At 42.8% G+C, this 20,201-nt stretch overlaps 2 protein-coding genes across 2 annotated transcripts in view; both read left to right on the forward strand.

Moving 5' to 3' along the window:
• LOC108703744 (oocyte zinc finger protein XlCOF6) overlaps nucleotides 1-20,201 on the forward strand; it is an 81,901-nt gene that overhangs the window by 54,083 nt on the left and 7,617 nt on the right. The gene's annotated exons all lie outside the window — the stretch shown is intronic.
• Nucleotides 628-18,655, forward strand: LOC108703819 (oocyte zinc finger protein XlCOF7.1-like). The gene is given in 7 exon segments (XM_041576859.1): nucleotides 628-676; nucleotides 1,007-1,130; nucleotides 1,666-3,057; nucleotides 11,569-11,708; nucleotides 11,812-11,943; nucleotides 14,248-14,326; nucleotides 14,900-18,655. Coding segments are annotated over 7 exon segments (4,434 nt in total). The 5' UTR covers nucleotides 628-631; the 3' UTR covers nucleotides 17,422-18,655.

Below are 20,201 nucleotides of genomic sequence, written 5' to 3' on the forward strand. Positions count from 1 at the left end.
ACCTGTTCAGCCTATCACTGTGTATCACTTCCGCCGTGTGGCCAATCGCTGTGCACTTCTAATTACACTGTGTTTCGCCAGTCTAATCTCTCAGGCTGTTTGGTTGTTGTCTGGTGAGACAACTCCAGCCTTACAGTGTAACAGAGAGAAGTGTGAGGAGCAGCAATAAATAGGTCAGTGTGTGAGAGACACTTGTGTAATGTCCCCCCAATATACTGAGCCCATATGTGCTGCCTCCCTTATTCCTACCTTGTGTGGCACCCACCTCTGTCATTTACCCCTCACTCTCCTCTACTATGGGCTGTGTGTCTCACACTGGGGTTACTCCTACTGCTACTGCTGTGGGACTGGGGGTCGCTGCTGCTGCTGTGGGTCGCTGCTGCTACTGTGGGACTGGGGGTCGCTGCTGCTGCTACTGTGGGACTGGGGGTCGCTGCTGCTGCTTTGGGATTGGGGGTCGCTGCTGTGGGTTTGGGGGTCCGCTGCTGTGGGACTGGGGTCGCTGCTTAGAGTGCGGGTGAGTACAGGTTTTACAGTTCATCATTCTTGAGTGTAACCTTAGCTCTATCCTTCAGGGATGAAGGGGAAGAAGAAGGATAAAAATGAGGAGGAGCGGGGGAAGAAGGAGAGAATGGTGAATCTGACACTGGAGATGATCTATCTGCTGACTGGAGAGGTGAGGGGCACTGTGACTGGCACACTGACAAGAGACTGTCTGTCTGTACAAAGGGGGTCTCTCTGCAGCTCAAACACCATTCTCTCTTCCTTTCAATATTTAGCACTACATCCCTAGGAAGAAGTCAGATGATGGGGGGGCCCTGCATGCCCCTGGCTCCGTCATACAGAAGGAAAATAACAAGAATGACAAGAAGATCCTGGAACTCATGTCCAACATCATCCAGCTGCTGACTGGAGAGGTGGGTACAGCGGCCCCTTATTGTTTAGTAACAGTGGATGATAATCCCTTTCTCTGGCTGGGGGATGACTGGAACATTGTATGTGACAGGTTGCCATAAGGACTCATCATGTTTCCATCTATTTTTCCTTGGACGAGTGGGACTATATAAAAGGAAACAAGGACATTTATGAGGATGGGGAGAAGGAGGAGCCTCAGCAGCTCCACCCACTGGGTGAGTAATGGGCACAGGATACAAAATATCAGAAGCTGGTGTGTAAGGGAATTAATTAGGAGGAACAGTACAAGGGATGTGTGGGAACAACAGAAACACAAATGAGCTGCTGACAGTAAAGCAGGAGCAGTGAGTTACATATGATGGTTACAAAGTAATACTGGTGATATGGGGACAGGATACTAAGGAGCAGTTTGTACATAAGGAAAGATCATTAGATGTTTAATCGGGTTGGGAGAAATGTCCCAAGTGGACAAAAATGGACCAGACAGACCCACTCAGATTCCAGCTGATTTCTCCATGCTTTGTAGGCATTGGGGATCTATGAGCCACTCAGCTGGCCCTCTCTGCAAACACCTTTTTTGTTGTTTGGGCCACAGTAAAACTTTACTTTGCACCACATTAAGTTTTACAGTATATATAACTGTTCATACTGTAAAAGAGGCTGTCGGGAGGTGAAAGTTCCTGACACAAAGAATCCCTACATATATGTATAAAATGTGATAATGATTTCTACTGCTTGTGTCTTTGCCAGACAGTGAATATGAAGATAAGAGAGATATCACAGCTGATCTGGGAGGAACATTATGTTATAATAATGAGACAAGCAAGATTGAGGCTGAAGGAGCCCCTAATGCAAATCCTACAAACCCTGAAATTTACCCAGCAGAACAGCCCCCACCAGCCAATGGGATTAAAGAAGTAGCTTCATGTGATCATAGAAACAAATCGGATTGCAGCATTAATCCACTTACAGAACAGATACAGGGAACAGATACAACTACTCCCAACACAGTGACGTATATCTGTTCTGAATGCAACAAACACTTTAGAACGAAGGCCGGTTTTGTCAAGCATCAGAAAACTCACACAGGAGAAACACCATTTGTCTGTTCTGTGTGTGAGAAACGTTTTGTGTGTCATTCAGACCTTATTGTACATCAGAGAAGTCACACAGGGGAGAAACCGTTCTCTTGTTCAGAATGCGGCAACCGTTTCTCACATCGTTCACACTTAAACAGCCACTACAAAATACACAACGGAGAAAAATCGTTCCTTTGTTCTGTATGTGGGAAATGTTTTGCTCGTCGTGCACATCTTACGGAGCATCACAGAACTCACACAGGGGAGAAACCGTATTCTTGTTCCGAATGTGGGAAAAGGTTTTCATATCGTTCACACCTAAATTGCCACTACAAAATACACACAGGGGAGAAATCATTCCTTTGTCTTGCATGTGGGAAATGTTTTGCTCGTCGCGCACATCTTACTGAGCATCAAAGAATTCACACAGGGGAGAAACCATATCCGTGTTCTGAATGTGGGAAATGTTTTACATCTCGTTCGCTCTTTACTAAACACTACAGAATACACAGAGGAGAGAAACCATTCATTTGTTCTCCATGTGGGAAACATTTTACATTTCACTCCGACCTTTTAGTGCATGAGAGAATTCACACGGGGGAGAAACCGTTCTCTTGTACCGAGTGTGGGAAATGTTTTCCAAAGCGCCAGCAACTCATTGTGCATCTGAGATCTCACACAGGAGAGACACCATTTTCCTGATCTAAATGCGGGAAAAGTTTCATAGATCGCCCACGTCTTACTGTGCATCTGAGAACTCACACAGGGGAGAAACCATTTCCCTGTCCTGATTGCGGGAAGTGTTTCAGTAATCACGCAGGCCTAAGAATCCATAAAAAAATTCACACAGGAGAGAAACCGTTTTCCTGTGCCGAATGTGGGAAATGTTTCACCTATCGCACAGACCTCACTGTCCATCACAGAATTCACACAGGAGAGAAACCATTCACTTGTACCGAATGTGGGAAATGTTTTGCGCGTTGCTTTCAGCTTACTGTACATTCCCGGTTACACAAAGGAGAGAAACCGGTTTCTCCTAATAACTGTAGTAACATACAACTGTGATTAACGTACAATTATGACGCTTTCAGATTATGGTTAAAGTGTTCATAATCTTCAATAAACATTTTAATGCCTTATTTTGTATTCTAAGGTGCAGATTATCAAGGGTCGAATAGTGAATTAAAATTTGCGTTTAAAAATTCACACATTCAAATTTGAATCCCCTTATTTGAATGTAAATTTGAATGTGAAATTTATCACTTCTTGACCATGGAAACAGTCTTAATTCGAATATTCGCCACTTAAAACCTGCTGACTTCATGTACAAGTCAATGGCAGAGGTCCCTTGAGCCATTTGGAGATGTTAATAGTCTATATCCCGTTCAAGTTTTTTTTTTCGGGAGAAAAACTCGATTCGTACGAATCAATTACAATTAAGTTTTCGGGTCAGGACCATTCGATCAAATATTAGACATTGAAACTTTTTTCTTAAATAAACTCCCGAATTGTGAGTGTATTCTAATTAAAAAAAAATTCAGATGAATTCGAAATTCGACCTTTGATAAATGGGCCTCCCCATGTTGCACTTTATTAGGGTATATTGGGATTTTTAATATAAAGGTCAATGCCCCCAAACAAAGTGATATAATATTGCTCATAGTGCTCTTTTTTTTGAAATGCTAAAAATGCTACACTGCTAAAATCATTCATTTACAACAGAAGTGTCCCTACTATCCTGTCCGACCAACTGGCTGCCAATAAATTGAATTACTGATGATGGAAGCGCCTCCTGACACTCCTCTGTGTGGTTCTATTTGCCTGTCAGCTTGTTTAGTTATTAGTTTAAAACCAGAGGATATGTGCATGGGCATAGCAATAATAATACACTACCACACATGCACTGAATCCATTATTTTGGATTTGGCCGAACCCCCAAATCTTTCGGGAAAGATTTGGCCGAATAACGAACCAAATTCTAATTTGCATATGCAAATTAGGAGTAGGAAGGGGGAAACATTTTCTACTTCCTTGTTTTGTGACAAAAAGTCACGCAATTTCCATCCCCGCCCCTAATTTGTATTCAGTTCGGCCGGGCAGAAGGATTCGGCCAAATCCTACTGAAAAAGCCTGAACCCTGGCCAAATCCCAAACCGAATCCTGGATTTGTTGCATCCCTAATATATATATATATGTGACTACACCTTTGATCCCACATTTGATTGCAAAGCTCTGTGAGGCGAGATACAGAATAAGGGCCGATACACAAGCCAATAAAAGCTGATAAAAGCCGCCAACAGCTTATTGGCCCGTGTGGGGCCATCCGACGGGCTTCCGCAATCAATATCTGGCTGAAAGTCAGCCAGATCTTGATCGGGCAAATTAAAAAGTCCTGTAGGATCACGGCTGCATCTGTGTGTGTATGCGGTCCCGTGTTCCGACCACCCGTTTCAAATGCATTATGGTTCGATCGCTGGGCTCTAGGGCCCACGATCGGATCAGCCCGATATCGCCCACTTCAAAGTGGGCATATTGGGGGAGAGATTTGCTCATTTTGGCGACATCGTCAAACAAGTGGATCTCTGCGTCTATGGCCACCTTAAGAATAGGAACAAGCCAAGAGATCAAGGAAAATAAAAAGATAGGCACAAGGGAGAGTTCCTTGACCACGGTGGGACTCATTATAGTTTAGGGCTATGAGAAAGGGTTTTTCCCGTAAGTTTAAAATTCCCCTTCTCTCTGGGTGCCCTCTTGCGAGTGCAGATGTGTGCAGAATCTGTCCCTTCATAAGGGTGGGTAAATGACAAGACTCGTGGGCATAATAATTATGGTTCTCTGTGCCATGGCAGCTTGTGAATCTTTTTTTTGGCCAAACACTTCCAACATTTATGGGAAGGACGTGTAAAACTGTACGAATGTGTCTGTATCTCACAAAAGGTACTGTGGGAATTTGTGGAGTGAGTCAGTGGGAGGTTGCATCACTTGTTTTCAGGTACCGGCTTGGTTGATCACTTCCATGAGCCATCAGGCTATGGTTCTTTCAGGGAAGGTTTATTCCTTCCTAAGCTGGTGAATACAAAATTAAAAGATTGTCTGCATGTAGAAGTTGAGGTTTTATTGCTCTCACGACATCTTGTATATACAGTAGTTTTTCTTTGTCATTTGCTGGGTTTGAGCAAAAGGCAGCACCAACTCTTGGCTTCATATTTGCTTGGGTTCTTTGCATGAGAGTGCAACAATTTCTTAGCATCATAAAGCCCACTGTTTGTCAGTTAAGGCAGAGAAAACAAATACATTTAGGGTAGTCAGGGTAAGCCCCTCCTCAAAACCTTATGTTAAAACGCCATTAATATTTGGCCAATGCTGGTTTTTCACTTTAGGTTTACACCATAAATGAAGGTTCTTGATACTTTATCATATATTCTGGCTGTGGATGGTTTTCTGGCCTGTAAAACAGTGTACAATCCATAGCAGTGGTGCTGTCCCATTGTATTCTGACCCGTAGGGATCTAAGGAGGCTCTAACTAAGGCTTGTATTTCTAGGACCTTGATTGGAAATTGTGATTCTGGTTGTGACCATCGCCCATGAAGGGTGTGTATGAAATTCCTTTGGAGCTGCATTATGACAAATTTGACACATGGTGTGGATTTGAGGTAATCTACCAAAACAGTCCTTCACCGACACTTTGTTAGAGAATTGTGAGATACAGTTTGATGGTTTTTCCCTTTTTTAGGAGGGCCAACTAATGTCTTGAGTCACACAGGACTCTTACATTATCCTGTACATATTACACATAGCAGAATGTTCTTTTGATTTGTTGTGCGCTGAGCAGTGGTGTAGCCAGAGCCCTCACCTAGCCACAGCTGAATTTGCTGTTGTTTTTGTGGATAATCTCAATTTATTTTTCTGGTGAGATAGTGACCCCATCATTCTCTGGGTAGTTTCGTCGCTACCTCATGTTTAACAAACGGCTATTTCTGACTCTGTCTCTGTACCTTATTGGATAGAACTCTGAATCATGAAGTTTCACCATGTACACCTCAGGCTCTGATATGTCACACACATGTCCTTTTCTTTACTCTGTTGTGGAGGGCTGATTGCTCGGGGCTCAGGACCTGAATTCACTTGGAAGGGTAAGTGAGACATAGATGGTTGAGACTGTGGCATAGAGGTTGTGAGGCAGATTCCTTGGTCATGTTCTGATGCTGGGAATGTGATGCTATTACTGTAGTGTTGTGACTCTGGTATTTCTGTGAGCTGACATTATGGGCACTTCTTAGGGTGAAGGAAGATTACAATCAGAGCAATACAAAGTCTATATTTGTACTTCATAATCTTATGTGAGTTTAGTGTCAGTGCAGCCTCGGCCCCTTTCTGACCTGCTCCTACATCCCAGCTCTACTTCCCATAGATCAGTTCAGCGATCCCCATCCAGTAGCTTGTGAGTAACATGTTGCTCTCCAATCCCTTGGATGTTGCTTCCAGTGGCCTCAAAGCAGGTGCTTATTTTTTAATTCCAGGCTCGGAGGCAAGTTTTGGTTGTATAAAAACCAGGTGCACTGTTATACAGAGCCTCCTGTAGGCTGCCAGTCCCCATAGGGGCTACCAAACATCCAATAACAGTCCTTATTTGGCACCCCAACCCCAACATTTTTTTCATGCTAGTTTTGCACCCCCAACTCAGTTTACTTCTGAATGTTGCTCACGGGTTTAAAAAGGTTGTGGAGGTTGCTGCTACTGCTGTGGGACTGGGGGTCGGTGCTGCTGTGGGACTGGGGGTCGGTGCTGCTGTGGGACTGGGGGTCGCTGCTACTGCTGTGGGACTGGTGTAAATGCACATGGCTGTGTGTGGGCAGGGGCATATCAATAGACATAAATCAGTACCCAGATTACTGTGACTGTAGGAAGGGAATGGAGAGCAAAGTTGTGTGTGTTTCCCTGCAGCTCCTTTCTGTTGGTGCTAAATGCTCTTCTCTGCTGCTCTCACCTAAGGATTTAGCAGCAGATCTCTCAGTTCAGTAAGTCAGGATGAATAAATACACATCTAAAAACCCCCAACCCTAACCTCTATATTTATAGACCCACTGTGCTCTGACATCACCAAAGGGGCAGATACACAGATGTGAATCTATAAAAAGTGCTGACTGGAGGCCAAAGCAGGACATTGTATGATCATGGCTCACTAAGATGTTCTGGGAGTTGGCCTGAACTCGTGATGTGCCGGTGAGAAATTCTCGACCTGCAACCCATCCTAACATGCCGTTCCCCCACTATTTATAGATCTGCACCAGCCCCACCGCTTTTGTGACATCACTGTGGGGCGGGCACAGGTCTATAAATGTAGGGGCTGGCAGTCGGCAGTGCTAGGTTGCAGGTGGGCAGAGCTGGAGAAGAGTTTAACCCGGACCCGTCCATGACCAGAAGATTCTGTGCAGGAGCTGGCACATACCCAATCTGACACGCTGGTTTTGGGTTGGCCCACTCATCTCTACCAGGGACAGTAGTGGATCTATAGGGAGCTCCAATAAAGTCATTTTTATAGATAATATTATTTTTTTTTGGCGCAAAGCAAAACCAGCACCACATATTCTGTAACTTATTGCCTACAATATTCGAGTATTTTCACCTTTGATGACTCCTTTAACCCCAGAACATTGACCCACGTCAGTCATATTTACGATCTTATAATTACATTCACTATAAAGAAATTAAAAGTTAGGCTCAAACTGCAACAGTTTCAAAATCCTCCTCATGCATGGGGCTAGTTAAAGGGATACTGTCATGGGAAATCAGTTACTCCAGTAGAATTCTGCACTGAAATCCATTTCTCAAAAGAGCAAACAAATGTTATTATATTTAATTTTGAAATCTGACATGGGGCTAGATATATTGTCATGTGACTTGTGCTCTGATAAACTTCAGTCACTCTTTACTGCAAGTTGAAGTGATATCATAACCCTTCCCCCAGCAGCCTAACAACAGAACAATGGGAAGGTAACTAGATAACAGCTCCCTAACGCAAGATAACAGCTGCCTGGTAGATCTAAGAACAGTACTCAATAGTAAAATCCAGGTCCCACTGAGACACATTCAGTTACATTGAGTAGGAGAAACAACAGCCTGCCAGAAAGCAGTTCCATCCTAAAGTGCTGGCTCTTTCTGAAAGCACATGACCAGGCAAAATGACCTGAGATGCACCTACACACCAATATTACAACTAAATACACTTGCTGGTTGAGGAATGACATTTTATATCATCAAGTGAATTATTTGCAGTGTAAACAGTGTCATTTAGAAATAAAAACTACACCATAAAAATCATGACAGAATCCCTTTAAAGGAGACATTTTGTGTAAAAATAAGACTGTACCAGTGCATTATACTCATTTAGATATAGAAGAATTGTGCTTAAAAAAGTAGTGTTTCAGGCTGATTTATTGAATATTTCTGCAAAAACCCCAAGAATCCCTCCCTTCTCTTCCACTTGCTGCTCCCTGAATTCCCAGGCTGTGCACTCAGCTCACTGCACTGTAGGACAGGAACCAATCAGCAGCTAGCAGGACCTGATAGGGAACTGAAGCCTGTCTGTGCTTGTGTGACTGCAGGGCTGTGATTGGCTGTCCCCCTCCAATAAAAGGGCTATTTTTATAAATATTATTTAGCACCATGTAAAAGCAACACAATATATTATTTATAATCGTCTACAAAATTTGTTTTTTGTTTTCATTTATCCTATTGTAGCACCTACAGTATTTGGCTGATTTAGACAAATACCAACTAGTGCGATAGAGCATGGGCTACTCGACCCTCTTTCACCAGGATGGGCTTTCGCAAAATGGAAATAACATGTGCTGATGTTGATGAACTACAACTCAATACTGCCAGGGGTTCTTTGCAAACAGATAGAACAGGCTTTATTCAGGTACAAAGAGCCACAGGGGTATAATACTCACACATGAGGTAGATCAAAGTACATTTGCCAGGTACATTCAAAGGTGTAGCAGACACAGCATGGAAAGACACCCACAGTAGGAATAGCACAGGGAGTTGGTGGGATCACCTTCCAGAGTTTCAGTACCTCATGTGGCCGGGATCCCATACAACAGAGTTAGAACATAGACTGAATCCATTGTCAGTATTGTGGTCCCTTCACTACCTGGGGGAGAGCTACTCACTTCTATCCTACCTGTTGGAGCTTGAGCTGCTCTTACTAGCTAAGCCTCTCTGACTCACTCTCACTAGAAAGTGCTATGAAAAGAGCTATCCTATACACTGGCTTCACATCGCTCATGTGGTCCCTGTACCCCGACTTTACTAAAGGGGTTGTCCCTTTAGGGCCTAACACTTCTGGTGCCTTGTTGACTCAAGGCTCAGCGGAACCACTGCCCAGATCAACCGCTGCAGCCAAAGAGGAAGTGTCCCACCCTGTTACAGCACCGCAGGAAGTGGTCACACCCTAGAACCAATAGAATGGGTATGCAAATAATGTATAATATGTTATATGGGGTTTAACCCAGCAACAGGGAAAGGAGGCACTGGCAGGGAATGAAGCCATAATGGCCATTAAACTTATGGTTCCCTTCGCTATAAGTCTTCTTTAATGTCTCTGTACAGTCTGAAGAGAACAAGTTACTGTGTGGAGCTTGTCCATCAGTTTCTGTCACTCACTCACTGGTGAAAAGGGAAGCGGGGAACACAGGCGCCAATATCACCCAGTGTGTCCTGTCTGATCATTTAGGCACAGACTCGATCTCTAACTGACTTGCTCCTACTTTCCACAGAGAGAAGTGTCACACTGCTAGTAGCTGGGCAGAAATGACACAGCAGGTTCACTCATTGGCTGAGCAGGATGGGCGGGACAGAGACTGCCAGTAGAGCTCACAGTGTCCTGCCAACCAAACCTGATTAGTCATTTTTGTCAATAGAATGGGTGGAGAAGATTGCTGTTAGGGACATGACTGGATTAACATAGAGGCGGGTCAGGGAGTTAGGGACGAGAGTACATTTTTCGAACTGCAACAAGGAATTGTTTGTCTCTGTTTAGTGTGATTTTGCTGGAACTGCTGGGATGTCTGATTAACCCCGGGATATAAAGTAGATTTATACATTGTGTGTGAGGGGAGCTGAGAGATATTAGTGCGGTACAGAGATATGTAGGGAATTGTCTCCCGTCCCTTACTGAGCCGCTCTCACTCCCACCTCCCAAGCACCCGGGACCATTGGTTTGTAGCCGGAGCAGGGAACTCTGGGAACTTCCACACAGGTAGGTACTGACCCCCCCACCCCAATATACTGAGCCCATATGTGCTGCCTCCCTTATTCCTACCTTGTGTGGCACCCACCTCTGTCATTTACCCCTCACTCTCCTCTACTATGGGCTGTGTGTCTCACACTGGGGTTACTCCTACTGCTGCTACTGTGGGACTGGGGGTCGGTTCTGCTGCTGTGGGACTGGGGGGCGCTGCTGCTACTGCTGTGGGACTGGGGGTCGGTGCTGCTGTGGGACTGGGGGTCACTGCTGCTACTGCTGTGGGACTGGGGGTCACTGCTACTGCTGTGGGACTGGGGGTTGCTGCTGTTGTGGGACTGGGGGTCGGTGCTGCTGCTGTGGGACTGGGGGTCGGTGCTGCTGTGGGACTGGGGGTCGATGCTACTGCTGCTGTGGGACTGGGGGGTCGCTGCTGCTGCTGGACTGGGGGTCGATTCTACTGCTGCTGTGGGACTGGGGGTCGGTGCTGCTGTGCGACTGGGGGTCGGTGCTGCTGTGGGACTGGGGGTCGATGCTACTGCTGCTGTGGGACTGGGGGTCGGTGCTGCTGCTGTGGGTGGGCACTGGTTTATACATTTGGAACACCACAAAACCCAAACTACATCTACAAGAAGAGTTATATATTATTATATGATATATAATCAAGATTATATGATATATCAGAACACACAAAGAAAGACATACAGAGAAATAAACACTCTATATTTATAAAGAGCCATATAACAATGTAATTAAGTTGGTGCTCTACGAGTGAGTTTCATATGCAAATCAGGGGCGAGAGGGAAATCGCATGACTTTTTGTCACAAAAGAAGGAAGTAAAAAATGTTTTTCCCTTCCCACCCCTAATTTGCATATGCATTTTAGATGGTTTGGGTTATGGGGTGTGTCATATGTATGAGCCAGGTTTAATAAAGTTCAACTGAATATTGAGGTGTTGGCTCAAATGAAGAAGACCAAAAAGGACAATGTTCCGGGCCTCGCAGGGCCCTTTGTCAAGGCTTGACAAAGGGTCCTGCAAGGCCCGAAAATGTTCCCTTTACATTTGAGCCAATAAAATAGCACAACTTGCAAATTAAATTACTTGATGGTGTGCAACAGTTATTTGGGCTTTATGTAAGATTGTTCTTACCCATGGCAGGTTGGGTAATATACTGTTTGGCACCTGATCCTAAGGGAAGAATCACAGAGGTTGAGAACTTCTTTTATTGTGTACAACTGAATATTGAGGGTCTTACCTTGGTTTTTGAGCTTTGATAATATCAATTGAAAGCTGTCACCTTATATGTGAGTTATATTTGTGCAGCTGAGGAGCCAATGGGAATGTGGGAGGAAGCGAGTGACACAGGGATGAAGAAGGATAAAAATGAGGAGGAGGAGGAGCAGGGGAAGAAGGAGAGAATGGTGAATCTCACACTGGAGATGATCTATCTGCTGACTGGAGAGGTGAGGGGCACTGTGACTGGCACACTGACAAGAGACTGTCTGTCTGTACAAAGGGGGTCTCTCTGCAGCTCAAACACCATTCTCTCTTCCTTTCAATATTTAGCACTACATCCCTAGGAAGAAGTCAAATGATGGGGGGGCCCTGCATGCCCCTGGCTCCGTCATACAGAAGAAAAATGTCGACAAGATGATCCTGGAACTCATCTCCAACATCATCCAGCTGCTGACTGGAGAGGTGGGTGCACCAATCAGTGTTTTATTTTTTATTTAAGAAAGAAGGAATTACAATCGAGAAATTTATGGATATCATTTAGGAATGGACCAAATACTAACCATTAAATTAGTGATACTTGGTCACACAATTAAGCATATTGCAAATATTTGCCTGCAAACTACATGCATGGATTTTCTCCCCTTCCTTACGTTAAGTTGCTTAGCGAAATAAGGGTTTGGATTCATTTTGAGATTTGGCCTAATCTTTTTATGAAAGATTTGATATTCACCCCAATACAAAAAAATGTATTTGATGCCTTTCTAATATCATTAGATAGAAGTGACAGAGAAAACTGCAGTTATTTCTAAAATGAGTAACCGAGACGTGAGAACACAACAGGAATCAGAATATCAAGAAGAGACTGTGTAGGTTTTGAAAAAATAATTAGGAGAGAAGTTTGTCGAGTAGGGGCAAAGGCGTTTCATGCCTTTTGCTGTTGAATAGTTTGAATGATGGTTCTTGTAATTTTTAGTCCAGATCTTCCCTTCACAAAACCCATTTGGGAGTCTTGAGATGAGCTTGGCTAGATATTTTGCTAACTTTTCTGTGATCAGTGTGGCTAGTATTTAAATGATTTTAGTAATGTTTGGTATTGAAATAGGCCTGTATGAAGATAATTGGGAAGGGTTTTTCCTGTTTTACAGTATGTATAAATCTAATGTGAGCCAAGTCACTCGTTGGAATTGTTACTTTCTGTTTTTACGATCTTGTTTCATGAATTTGAAAAATTTGATGGTGAGGCCATCCAGGCCCAAAGCTTTGTCTGTATGCAGATGTTTTGGGGTAAACATTTATCTATTTTTTTTTTAAGGAGGTTAGGGCCCTTTCAGGATTCCTAAAGAGTTATAGGGTTGTTGACACGTGGGGCGTGTTTCATGTGTGTGCTTTAAAAGTTGCTGTTATTGAGGCATGGTCTATATGGGAAATGCCTCCGATCTCAGAAAACATAATTTCTACAAATAGTTCTTGGGAGATTAATATATAGTCTGGGCATGGGAGTAGAAAGTGAACTGTCTTTGTAGTGGGTGCATATGTCTCTAAATGTTGATCTGTGGATTTTTGCTTCTGGAAGGGACCGCTAGGACACACTCATTCCCAATTTAAAACACAGATCGGACAGTAGCAGATCTAATGGGAGGGCCATTAAAGGGGGCATTTTACAGAAAATATATATTTTTAGCCCTATAATGTACCTTCAGAATGGAAGACCAATCAGACGACAGGGCAGCACAACACCAACTGCTGGAGTGTGGACAGGGGAGGAGATTTGTAATTAGGCAGGAGCGACAAACTTCTCCAGGAAAGTAGTCAAACAGGCCGAGGTCAGGACAGGCAGCAATGGAACAGAGTCAGGAAACAATCTGAAGTCACAACAGAACAGGCAGAAGGATTTAGTGTCCACACGAGCTAAAAAGATCACTTAACAATGACATAGGCAACCTGGTGTCTTTAAAGAGTCAATGCGCATGTGCAAACTGGTGGGCATCACAAAACACACACTTCTAGGTGTACACACCCCCAGGGAACAGTGCCGGGTGGAACACCAGCGAAACATCAGATACACAGTCTTCTAATTTTTAGAAGGGCCGATTGTGAGAATCAATGTATTTTTCTTTTATTTATTCTTGTCTGCTTTGTCATGTGATTTCTCTAAGGCAATAGCACACCAGGAGATTAATTGCTAGCGATAAATCTGTTTCTGCTGGGCGACCAATCTCCTTCCTCAAGAGGAAACTTCAAGCGATTTTCGAAGACCGAAGCCACACGTGGGTTTTACCAGCAGCAATTCACATTATTGATAGTGGGAACGCTTTAACAGAATAGTCGCCCGCAGAAGCAGAGATTTATCACTGGCGATTAATCTTCTGGTGTGCCATTGCCCTAAGGATGGATTATCTGTTTAGCAAATTCTGTAGAAATTAGTTTATAATTGATAATTGATTGATTGCTCTTCTGTGTGCGAGGACCTGGTTTTGTGCCTCTTCTCCCAAAGCAATTTTGTTTTGCTTGCTTCTGTTGTTTGCCCCATACTTACAAGAATTTATGTGCCTCCTGAACTGGTGTTGTTAGACATGTTAGACTGGTGCTTGAGCGCTGAATTGTGGTACCTAGATCAAGTTCAAGTGGTGCCAGAAGTCTCCCAATCCCTTATTGTTTAGTAACAGTGGATGATAATCCCTTTCTCTGGCTGGGGGATGACTGGAACATTGTGTGTGACAGGTTGCCATAAGGTTTGAGGATGTTTCCATATATTTTTCCTTGCAGGAATGGGATTATATAAAAGGAAACAAGGACCTTTGCAGGGAAAAGATTAAGGAGGATCCCCAGGAGCTCCTCCCACTGGGTGAGTAATGTGTTTTGGGCACAAAATATCAGAAGCTGGTGTGTAAGGGAATTAATTAGGAGGAACAGTACAAGGGATGTGTGGGAACAACAGAAACACAAATGAGCTGCTGACAGTAAAGCAGGAGCAGTGAGTTACATATGATGGTTACACAGTAATACTGGTGATATGGGGACAGGATACTAAGGAGCAGTTTGTACATAAGGAAAGATCATAGGGTGTTTATCCGGGTTGGGAGAAATATCCCAAACGTGTCATAGAAATGGACAAGACAGAGCCACTCAGATTCCAGCTGACCTCCCAAGTGTTGTAAGGATTGGAGATCTATCAGCCCACTCAGCTAGTCAGTCTCCCTTCCCTGCTGATGCATCATTCATGCATTTGGGTCGCAGTGAGATTGGACTAAGGGCTACATTAAGGATTTATATTTGACTCTTCATATTGTGTCAGAGACTGTTGGGGTGACAGTTCCGGTGCTTCTGCTTCTTTTATTCCTACATCTCCTGACACAAAGAATCCCTACATATATGTATAAAATGTGATAATGATTTCTCCTGCTTGTGTCTTTGCCAGACTGTGAATATGAAGATAAGAGAGATATCACAGCTGATCTGGGAGGAACATTATGTTATTATAATGAGACAAGCAAGATTGGGGCTGAAGGAGCAGATGTTTGTGCAGATGGAAATCTCACAAACCCTGAAATTTCTCCAGTGGAGCAGCCCCAACCAGCCAATGGGATTAAAGAGGAAGTAGCTTCACATGAAGAGGGAAACCAACCAAATTGCAGCATTAATCCACTTACAGAACAGATACAGGGAACAGATACACATACACCTATCATGGGATACAGCCTGAATAACAGCTTGTCAGATGATAATGTATCAAATCCTATTAAAGAGGAACTGACTTTATGTGAAGAAGGAAATGTTTCTGATTTTAGAATTATTACTGTTTCAGAATCTCCTATCATGGGATGTAGCCTAAATACCAGCTTGTCAGCCAGATATGTTTCAGATGGGATAAAAGAGAAAATGGGGTCATGTGTCTATGGAAACCAATCAGACTGCAGCATTAATCCACTTGCAGATCAGATACAGGGAACAGATACACCTACTCCCAACATGGAGATGTATAGCTGTTCTGAGTGCAATAAACACTTTAGAACCAAGGGTGGTCTTCTCAAGCATCAGAAAACTTACACAGGCGAAAAACCATTTGTCTGTTCAGTGTGTGAAAAACGTTTTGCGTGGCATTCAGATCTTGTTGTACATCAGAGAAGTCACACAGGAGAGAAACCGTTCCCTTGCTCTGTATGTGGCAAATGTTTTGCCCGTCGCTCGCACCTTAATGAGCATCACAGAACTCACACAGGGGAGAAACCATATTCTTGTTCTGTATGCGGGAGATGCTTTTCATATCGTTCACACTTAAATAGCCACTCCAGAGTACACATTGGGGAAAAGCCATTTACTAATACTGAAGGCAGGAAACCTTTTACATCTCATTCTGAACTTGTACATCACACAGACGTGGAAGCTTGTCCTTGTACTGAATGTGGGAAACATTTTACATCTCACTCCGACCTAATTGTACATCAAAGAAGCCACACAGTGGAGGAATCATTCTCTTGTACTGAATGTGGGAAACATTTTCTATCTCGCTCCGACCTTATTGTACATCAAAGAAGCCACACAGTGGAGGAATCATTCTCTTGTACTGAATGTGGGAAACATTTTCTATCTCGCTCCGACCTTATTGCACATCAAAGAAGCCACACAGCGGAGGGATCATTCTCTTGTACTGAATGTGGGAAACATTTTCTATCTCGCTCCGACCTTATTGCACATCAAAGAAGCCACACAGCGGAGGGATCATTCTCTTGTACTGAATGTGGGAAACATTTTCTATCTCGCTCCGACCTTATTGTACATCAAAGAAGCCACACAGCGGAGGGATCATTCTCTTGTACTGAATGTGGAAAACATTTTCTATCTCACTCCGACCTTATTGTACATCGAAAATGCCACACAGTGGAGGGATCATTCTCTTGTACTGAATGTGGGGAACATTTTCTATCTCGCTCCGACCTTATTGTACATCAAAGAAGCCACACAGTGGAGGGATCATTCTCTTGTACTGAATGTGGGGAACATTTTCTATCTCGCTCCGACCTTATTGTACATCAAAGAAGCCACACAGCGGAGGGATCATTCTCTTGTACTGAATGTGGGAAACATTTTACAACTCACTCTGACCTTATTATACATCGAAGAAGTCACACAGGGGAAGGGCCATTCTCTTGTTCTGAATGTGGGAAACATTTTAAACGTCATTCACAACTTACTGTACATCAGAGAGTCCATACTGGAGAGAGACCTTATTCTTGCTCGGAATGTGGAAAACATTTTAAAGAACACGCAAACCTTAAAGTACATTGGAGAATTCACACAGGGGAGAAGCCATTTACTTGCTCTCAATGTGGGAAAGGTTTTGTTCGTCGCTCAGATCTTGATCGACATCTCAGCCTTCACAAAGCAGAAAAACCACATTCTTGTTCTCAGTGTGGAAAACATTTTGCATGCGTCTCAGACCTTAATGTACATCACAGGGTTCACACAGATCAGAGACCATACTCTTGTTCTGAGTGTGGAAAATGTTTTAAACATCACTCAAACCTTATTGTACATCAAAGAATACATACGGGAGAGAAACCATTTTCTTGTTCTGGTTGTGGAAAAAGTTTTACGGATCGATCGCGTCTTACTGTACATCACAGAATTCACAGAGGAGAGAAACCATTTTCTTGTTCTGAATGTGGGAAATGTTTCATCCGTCGCTCAGACCTTAATGTACATCTCAGAGTTCACACAGGGGAGAAACCATTCACTTGTACCGAATGTGGGAAATGTTTCACCCGTCGTTCACACCTTAATGTACATCTCAGATTTCACACCGGAGAAAAACCATTCACTTGCACTGAATGTGGAAAATGTTTTGTGCATCGTTCCCAGCTTACTGCACATTCCCAGTTACACACAGGAAAGAAACCAGTTTCTGAAAATAACTCTACATATACAATGATGAGTGAGTAAAAGACAATAATGATGCTACCATATTAATATATATAACTATTTTTGGTTAAATATAATACATTTGTAATGGTTTACTCTACATGAAGATTATTTGGTGGTTTGGGGTATGGTGATAAATGTTCCGGCTGCCATAATAATACTTTACCAATGCAGGAAGCACCTCCTCGCATTCCTCTGGTCAGTTGTATTCCTCCTCTCAGTTTGTTCAGTTTTTAAACCTGGCAATGACCAATAGAGGTTTTGATAAAGTAAAACGAAAGCCAATATCATAAAAACTAAAAATATGCAACTAAATTGGTAAAAGGAATAGAAAGAAGATGGGTCAAGGTTTGAATGGTTTCTCTGGGAAAAAAAGCATATTTGAAGTGACATAAATATCCTTTACAAGTATATTAAAGGAAAAAAATAGACAGATAGCAAGAGAGATACACAGAAAATAACAATAGACTTGAGTTACTGAACTTTCATTTGAAGCAATGCAAATAGTTTTTTCCCAGTGAGGGTGGAGAATGCCCTGGTGGGTGATACTGTGATGGCAGATTCTATTAATGACTGATAATATCCAAGGCTATTGTGATCTCAAGATCTCCAGCTAGTTAGTATAGGTATTAGTATTGTTGAGTGTATAGACAGGACTGTGTAATTTGGAGGGATTGAACTTGATGGACATTTGTACATGAAATTTACATGAAATTGCAGCTGTGTTGATGGGGATAATGAGCGAAAGCAGAAGCTTGAAAGCCATGGGACTCAGTACCTGTACCTGTGTGTGTTCCAGCAGCTCCTTTCTTAGTGCATATGACTCTTCTCAGCCTCCTTGGGGTGTGGATATCAGAAAATGAATGTACTTACTGATGACATTTTCTGTTCCAGTAATCGGCATCCTATGGTTTCATTCCCAACATGAATAAAAAGCATATTACCTATTCCCCAAACTTCCCTTCTTGTAGTTTTGACTAACTGCTTCTAAGACATAATTACAAAGAATTCTGCTACATGTTTTATTTCAAGGGAATATCCTGTGCTGCCATATGGACGAATAGAAAAAGGCTTTTCATTTTCTGATTCCATTACTTCCAAAAGGCAACCTCCTAAGGTGATTTGCTAGCTTCTAATGATTGTTTGTAACCGTTATATTAAATCATTAATCCATGTAGAAATCAAGGTTTTTAGAAGCTTTATATCTTTGTTTATTGCTATAAATAATAATAAAATAGATTTTTGGTCTTTCTTAGTACTTTGGCTCCCTCCAATGCATTTCTACAATGTGCAATATTATGAATAAACATTTTTGTATCTTTTGCACCAAATCCCAGAATCAAACAAAACCGAGGAGAATCCAAATGCCTTGCCAAACTCAATCCATAACCTCAAAATCACTTGACTGTAGGTCACAATATTAAGGAGATTGCACATTTTTTTCTGAGTTCAGATTCCCTCCCCCTTACCTTTGTTTGTATGTGCAAATTAGGGTTTGGAGGTTAAAAGACTCCCAATGCCTGGATCTCCCCCACTGTTTTAGCCAAAGTTTTAGCTATTAAGAAGACAATTTTAAGGGTTATGCTGGCTATAGACACACAGATATAATCGTACAAAACGAATTGAGTCCCATCAATTTTTGTACCATCCATGGCAATTGGTAGTTTATTTAGAAAATTTCTGTTTGATAACGATAACATCTTCGCATTTATTGCCTATCTGATGATATCCATGGGTGACTGTCTAGTTCCGGGATATAAATTTATTACGATTGCTGTCAATTAATGGCCACAACATCATCTGATTTGTAATTTTTCTTACTTTAATCCTGCAATTTTGTCAGGGCCAAACGGCTCAGATGAGTAGGGACCAAGAAGGAAGTTCAAGTTCATAGTCATATTCAGGGAAGGGAGATCAGGGAAGGCAGCAAACAGCAAGGACAGGAGGCAAAGCAAGGAAGTCAGGATCCGGAGATCAGTCAGAGAATAATTATAACACACCCAGGAACACTCTAAAATAGGACCTATACTCAAGCATCGAAACCCATGTCCTCAGCATCTATATGAATTTTCACTCCATGACTTCACGCACTTGTGCTCCAAGGCCGCTGTGTCGGCGTAGCAGCCATTGGTGCCACTATTTTGGATGCAGAGCCATCAGGAGTTCCTGAGAAATTTAAATCTGAATGCATTGCATTAAAATAACTGATCGATATCTGAAAAGTTTGTCACACAAAGAATAAGATCTGAATGTCTATGGCCAGCTTAACTCTTTTAGGGTACTTCAGATACAGCTTCAAAGGAAAGCGAACACTCGGACTAACTATCAGATCATAAACAAAAGAACAAATGGCGTCCGCCAATAGTGTAGATTATAAAAACATTTTGTAAAAAAAATGTATTCATTAAAATACTTTTTTAAAAAGCATATCAGGAAAATAGCTTTTTCCCCAGTGTGCAGGAAACAAGCTGCTGGATCAGGTTCCATTGCATGTGGACATTTATCAGCCTTCAACTTGAGTACTGCAAATGTAGCCAATATGTGAGCCTTTCTCCTCCGCTGTTCACCCGGACTTTTCAGCTCCTGCAGTCCTTCAGGTCTGTTGGTTAAGGTGGCCATACACTATAAGATCCGCTCGTTTGGAAAGGTCGACAAACGAGCGGATCTTAACCCGATATGCCCACTAACGGCTGGGCGATATCGGATGAATCCGAACGATCGGATTACGATACTACGAATGGGCTCCGACGGGTCGCAGGACCACATCAACTAGCCGACGCGGTCCTGGATTGTACAAGTAA

The sequence above is a fragment of the Xenopus laevis genome, chromosome 9_10L, assembly GCF_017654675.1.
Source record: "Xenopus laevis strain J_2021 chromosome 9_10L, Xenopus_laevis_v10.1, whole genome shotgun sequence".
Taxonomy (NCBI): Eukaryota; Metazoa; Chordata; class Amphibia; order Anura; family Pipidae; genus Xenopus; species Xenopus laevis.